The 7,266-nt window shown below is 43.1% G+C and overlaps 1 protein-coding gene across 1 annotated transcript; it reads left to right on the top strand.

Moving 5' to 3' along the window:
- The first annotated feature begins 1,488 nt into the window (after positions 1-1,488).
- Positions 1,489-3,422, top strand: LOC121562578 (mannosyl-oligosaccharide 1,2-alpha-mannosidase IC-like). Its single transcript, XM_041874801.2, has one exon. The coding sequence runs from the start codon at positions 2,639-2,641 to the stop codon at positions 3,215-3,217; it is 579 nt and encodes a 192-aa protein (XP_041730735.1). The 5' UTR covers positions 1,489-2,638; the 3' UTR covers positions 3,218-3,422.
- Positions 3,423-7,266: the final 3,844 nt, after the last annotated feature.

Consider the following 7,266-nt stretch of genomic DNA (forward strand, 5'->3'; position numbering starts at 1 on the left):
AACCTTAACCCTTTTAGCTAACCCTTCCCCTAACTCTAACCCTTTTAGCTAACCCTTCCCCTAACCTTAACCCTTTAAACTAACTCCTAACCTTAACCCTAACCTTAACCCCTAGAACTAGCTACTGTTAGCGTTTGCCACCTAGCTAACGTTAGCAACAACTAATTGGAATTTGATATATATCATACGTTTGGCAAAATGTTGTAACATATTGTACATTTTGAAAATTCGTAACATATCTTATGAATTGCAATTTGTAAAATATTGTATGAATTGCAATTCGTAACATATCATACGAATTGTAATTCGTAACATATCATACGAAATCGATTATGAGATCCACAAATGAATACATACCATACGAAACGTAACATATCATACTAAATGGAGCGTGTCAGATTTACGTACAGAATAATAAGAAATGCTCTGAGACCATGTTGCAAAGAAATACATGGGGGAATTGAACAGTTCATTCTCCTCTTTTGCTTGCCTCGCTGTAAATTACAAGCAGCTAGTCTGATTGAATTACATCTACAGCGGGAGATGTGTTGATAGTCAGACTCTGGGGTCAAATTGAGCGTGGGAATTACATAAACAACTGCTCAACACACATTTTAACATTATTCTGAGCCCAATGTAACTTGAGCAGATGTACCCAAGATTCCCCAAACTAAGAAGAAAGAGAGAGAGAGAGAGAGAGAGAGAGAGAGAGAGAGAGAGAGAGAGAGAGAGAGAGAGAGAGAGAGAGAGAGAGAGAGAGAGAGAGAGAGAGAGAGAGAGAGAACATAATAGGTATTTTTGTTCCCCATGCATTATAGGTGTCCTGTAAACTCTCTGATGGTGCCCACCACACCCTCCCCATCTACCAGTTGGTTTGATACTGCTGTGCATAGCTATTTAGTTAATGGCTACCACCATGTTAATTGGGACCATTTATCTTATTTTGTCTCTGGACAACAGCATGTCTGCAATTTATAATCTGCCCTCCCCTCTCTTCGTATATGCAGAGGTAGAACTTCCCAAACTTTTGGCATGTGATCAGCATACTGTTCTAGGCAATGGAAGCCTACAATTCTTCATTACACATCCCATGTTTAATCTGATCAATTGTATTACCTTCCATATTAGATGTTGTTTTATAATGTCTATAGACATAAACATAATTTTGGTAGTTTATTCATCATAAAGACTATTTTGGCTACTTTGAGTTGTTAATGTATGGAGTGATGACAGCTGCCAGGGATTATTATGTCCCTAAATAAATAAATAAAGGGCAAAAAAACAACAACTAAATGGCTAAAAATAGCTTTATATTTGCAATCTTTTCGATATATATGCTCACCCAATCGGTAGCCTAAAATTAGATTATTCAATACTGCACTTTTGGGAATAGGACCCACAACCCCATTGGTTCATAACTGACCGCTCAGAGAGCACTATAAACCCCCTGCCGCGGGTCCTCCCTTTGACTGTGGGTTCGTATACCTTTAACATGTTTTGACAAGCCGCGGTGGGTATCCATCAAGAGAGCCCGACCAACCCACTCGGGTTAACAACAGTATTCGTTTCACTCTAGCCTATATTTTATTTATTATTTCTCCCCCTGTGCGCTGGTGGCGAGCAAGGGTGCGCACGAGAAGACAAACCGTAGACGGCGGGTGGAAGACACGGTGTTTTGACGGGATTGAACTGCAAGCTACACTATATCTCTTAGATGGTTGTATTTTAGCCTCCATTCTACGGATTTTTGGAAGCTAAAACAAATTCGTGCCTGTATGGGACACAGTCTTCCTTCACCTTCGCTGTGTGGGTTGTGTGCTGCGTATTGAGAAATGATGAGAGGCTGAAGAGCGTGCAGATTTCTAACGGACGGTGGCGGCATTAATAAATATACGTTTTCATACAACAGCAGCATCCGCCTACCTTACAGGAAACAAACCCAGATGCTTGTGCTTGTGATTCTTCGCTTTTACAGATCATTCTGTGACCTGCAACGGGGACCGCTATGAACGGACCTGCCGATAAAGACGCTCTATGCATGCTTTTACCATCTGGTGATGTATTTTTCGATGATTGGCACGCCTTGGAATAATGAAGATAATATCAACTTTACTTTGGCTTTGTGATGGGTTCATTTTATGATCAATAGGCTACGTAAAGTAACGAAACATCTGTGTCATTATAGAGTAGATTCCGCATATTCCGTTATTTTACATCCATAGATTTAGTGCGGATTACGCAAACACAGTGGCATTAATTATAAACCTGTATTTTTCTTTGTGAATGTGAGATATTGAAAAAGAGAAAAACATAAAATGCATGTGCTATGACTGTCATAACCTATACATGCTAATGTAAGGTACACATTATTGATCTCATTGCCAAACGTGATTGCTAAATTTTAAAGGTAACCTTTGCTTATGCAGGTCCAATCGATTGCACGATAAGGAGAGTTCTGGCAATCAGTTTGTCACAGGGGTGTGTTTTTCAGCCCCTCATATCAACTTTTACACATGCAACAAGACACATAGAGAAGCTTTCCAGCAGAGAGGGTGTGAGAGTGGAGTGTTGTCTAACCATTGTAGCTTATAGCCTACTGCTGAATACGTTTAGGCAATCATAAAGAAAAACCATTTCAATGGTTTTCCGAAAGTTGCCCGGTGTGTCGGCATCGGGCATGGGTCTTCGCCTATCCCAGAAATTCGTGTTTCTACTTTTTCTTTCGGGCTTGGTAACTCTGTGTTTCGGGGCCTTATTCTTCTTACCTGACTCTGTCCGTTTGAAACGTATTTTTCTCTCAAAGACGGAGAGCCAGCCAGTAACGGTAGAGTCTGAGAATGATGTAAGGGAGCATCTTAAGAAGGGAGCGAAGGACCCAGAACATCTCCGGGGCATCACCTCGGCCAAAGGGGAGACAAGCACAAAACTCAAAGCCTTGAGCCGCAAGCCCTCTGTCACCAATGAGGCTAAAACGGACAAGAAAGTCGCTGGCGGGGAAGCGTTGGAGGACATGATGCTGTCGATGTCTAAAACGGATCCGGCTTCTAAGGATGAGAAAGTGACCTCGTCTTCTAACCAGGGTGCCAACACGGATACTTCTTTCGATTACAACAAGTTTAAAAAATGTCTGCTAAAGCCGCCCTTGGGGGTCGAACATGGCAAGCCGAGCGACCCTCAGACCCTTCAGCGTCGGGAGAAAGTCAAGGAGGTAAGATGACAAGCAGTCACAGTGTAAAACAGTTATTTACACAACAGCTGGGGGATCCATGTCCTAAGCTGTCAAAGCATTGCAGCCAAATTGTCTCAATAGGATATGCCACTGCAATATAATATACAAGTAATCAAAATGTGCGTAATTACACATCAAGCTGCCGACGAAAATTGGGGTTTTGATGTGGCCACTGGCCAGAAGGAGTTCTCTTCCCAATATTATGGAAAAGATGGTCCAAACATGCTCTCTGTGATCTCTGATGAGGTTTTAGGCTAGACATTTCACAGTCACACAGATTGTTAGTGACTATGCAAAATGATATGCATCATTGTTAGTGCATAACACAATGCTTATAGATATGAGGCATTGAGGATAATGAAGGTGATTTTATGGATACACACACACACACACACACACACACACACACACACACACACACACACACACACACACACACACACACACACACACACACACACACACACACACACACACAGCACTGTCTACACACCAACTATTATTATGTTTGCATCACTTGCTATAGGCAGACTGCTACAGGACTACCTCCAGGGGTATGGCAGCAGCCTGCTGTTGTTCAGCTCTGTGAAGTTCAGTAATGCCTGAGAGTGAGAGCGTATGTCTGTACTGTATCACACATCCTCATCCACTCAGGGCAGGGGAGAGAGCAGAGGAGGCAGGGGATAGTGTTGGGACAAACAGGCAGTGTCCAGCGTGCGTGGATGGCTTTGGGACATTGCATGTGACAGGGATGTGGCATGTTGTCATTTCCACTTACTCTGTTGTCATCTTCTCACTGTCATCACATGCCTCCCTTCTATCTGGAGGTCATGTTGTTACGTGATAACCAACAGTCCCACACCATGGTCAGTAACATGTTTGTCCTAGTATTGAATCAGCGGAAAGTCCTGACTTATTTCTACAGCTTTGATAACACTCTTTGAAAGTGAATGTCAATGTGACATTTTACATTTACATTTTGCTGATCTAAGCAAGGTTTCTGTCTGGAGGTCATTGAGTATAGACCTACTAACCTGGAAGAAAGTTATTTCCACTGTATCCTCCCAAACATTTGTGTCCACTCCAGTCTAGTGTATGTTTCAGTTGCACTGCCTTGAATGAAGCACTGAATGAAGCACTTCCCCTCCAAAAAACACATTGCTTTAGAAAAGCATAGCGGTTAACAACTACCTGGCTGGCTCTAGTGGCTGGCTATCTATAGGTTAGTGCAGGGGTCCCCAATTACATTCAGCCGTGGGCCGATATTTCCTTGAGCGGATGGTCGTTGGGCCGGAACATAGTTATTAATAATTTGTACACTGCAAATTGACTGCAAGAATCCCAAACAGATATAGTATTTGATAAAAACAGAATCATTTCAAACCTTGATTACATTGGGATATGATTACATATGCCTCTCTATTTATGCGTGGGAATACTTGGGAACAGATTTCCTAAATTAAAATAACTTTGAGATGATTTTCAGGGGATTTTACAGTCTTTTATGTCTAACAGCGGGCCACCTATTGGGGAACCCTGGACTGGTATCTGTTCTTGCTGTTTCCCATTGTTACGTGAGATTCCACAGTTTCAGGCCATTTGTCAGAGTTCCAGAACCATCATCTCTATTCCTGGTGCTTCACATTCACAATGCCAATCCCATGGCTGTGTCCCAAATGGCACCCTATTCCCTACATAGTGCACTACTTTGACCAGAGACCTATGGGCCCTGGTCAAAAGTAGTCCACTATATAGGGCATATGGTGCCATTTCAGATGCAGGTCATGCCTGTGGTGGCCACATCACAAGCCTGTGGTTTGTCTGGGTTCATAGTCATAGCGATTTAAGAACAAACACAAAAACAACATGCATCCAAACCCTTCTTATGTCGGGCATTTATGAAGTATGATGAAGAATGAGCAGTAGCAAATTACCCCCACGTTCTATATTGAGTTGCTGTCTGACTGTGCTGTGGCAGTAGGGCTACAAACACTTGATATTTGATGGGAAAATAACTAGTGAAGGCAGCGAGAGGGTTGCCTTGTGATCTTATGATCAGCCCAAAGCAATGGCCTAATGTGCCCGCTGAGCTCATGTCCTAACAAATATAAATGGGCTTCAGTTTCTCAACAAACTGCCAAGGCGGTAAGTGGCACCTCCGTGTGTGCCAACTGCCAAGAGAGGGTGGCAAAGGATGGCACAGGAGACAATGGCAGGTAAATGTTTGAGGGTTTTTTCCTGGCCAAAACTGACATGATGCCTCTAAACAAAGCCAATTGTTTCAGGTGTGTGTGTGCTTGCGTGCATGTTTGTGTTTGAACAGCCCTCCTTTGCTAGTCCTCATCAGGTGGAAATGTCCTCCAAACTCCTCCCTCTTTATTCTTCTAACTCTCTGATCTTCTGTCTCATTGAGTTCCTGCATGGTTTTGGTGCTGCCTAATTGAGTTCCTGCATGGTTTTGGTGCTGCCTAATTGGGTTCCTGCATGGTTTTGGTGCTGACTAATTGGGTTCCTGCATGGTTTTGGTGCTGACTAATTGGGTTCCTGCATGGTTTTGGTGCAGCCTCATTGGGTTCTTGCATGGTTTTGGTGGAGCCTCATTGGCCCTTGAAGAGCTGATATCAGGGAGGCGGCTATTGGCAGATTACCCCAAGTCTGTTCTAGTCATTGCTGAATCAACAGGAAGTTGATCTCTCTTCTCTTTTAAATATTCCTTACTTTACCTTTAGACAAGGTTATTAGTCAGTGTAGAAAAGCACAGTGTAGTTACGGTGCAGGGGGTTGCTGCGACGGTACATCACAACAAACATAATTGTCAGAGCAAACAGAGCGTCTGACATGAATCGAGGAATGCTAATCTTTTTCTCCCCATCGCGGAGCTGACACACACACACACACACACACACACACACACACACACACACACACACACACACACACACACACACACACACACACACTCCCACAAACACACACAAACACACACACACACACCACACACACACCACACACCACACCACACACACACACCACACACACACACACACACACACACACAAACACTCCCACAAACATACACACACACAAACACACACACACACCACACAACACACACACCACACACACACACACACACAGGCCTCTTTGTCTGTCGTATCTTACTGTCTGCACAACATCACACACCAAACATCAAGCAGCTGTTTTTTTAGATGTCTCCCTCTGTAAAGCAGAAGATTTGCTCTTCGTTCTCTATTTCTTTTTCCAGAGCTGGATGTGTCAGCACAGGCAAATAAAGGCAGTGAATGTGCAAATGCAAAATGTACAACTGCAATGTGAAGACACAATTTGTGTTTGGTTTGCCTCAGTAAGAGATATTTGTATGGGGACACTGTAACACAGTGAAGGGGATCAGCATCACTGCTTGCTGTTCACAGTACTGCAGCGAAGGGACAGACACATTGCAGGCTTTCTGTGGCAGAGAGAGCCTCCTAATGTTGCGATAAAGCTACAGTCCCCCAGGGCTCTGTGTGTGTGCGTGTGCGCATGCCCGTGCATGTGGGTGCATATCTCTGCTTGTATGTGTTTTGACCATGTTGGTTATCATTTGAATAAGATGTTCGGTAATTGTGGTCTGAAGTGTTGCCACAACTGTCGTAACAAACTGAAAATCCAAACACCAGTCCAGCATATAAACTTCATCTGGTTTGTCAGACTTGTTTGAGACGACAGATCATTTAAGGCCAAATCAGTTCTCCTTTTCTGAAGGAAAACTCTGAGAGTAAGTACTTTTGAGGGTATTCTTAAAATATTCCCACAACAGTTTTTTTCTCTACAAGAGAAGCCAGTGGAACATCATGGTAAACCACAAGCAAATTTTACGTCATAAAACATATTGTTTCGTTTTTTCACTTCCAGTTTATTAGTCTCCCACCCCCTCTCTTCCCCCCCAAAGAAACACCCACCAGCCAACTTCTGAAAATATGTTGACTGTCTATCTTATGAAAACCCCCATGAGTTGTGAAAAGGAAATGGGTGAC

Source organism: Coregonus clupeaformis, unplaced genomic scaffold (assembly GCF_020615455.1).
Source record: "Coregonus clupeaformis isolate EN_2021a unplaced genomic scaffold, ASM2061545v1 scaf1879, whole genome shotgun sequence".
Lineage (NCBI taxonomy): Eukaryota > Metazoa > Chordata > Actinopteri > Salmoniformes > Salmonidae > Coregonus > Coregonus clupeaformis.

Excerpts from the sequence above, each read along its gene's own strand:
- LOC121562578 (XM_041874801.2), top strand. The coding sequence starts at position 2,639 with ATGGTTTTCCGAAAGTTGCCCGGTGTGTCGGCATCGGGCATGGGTCTT.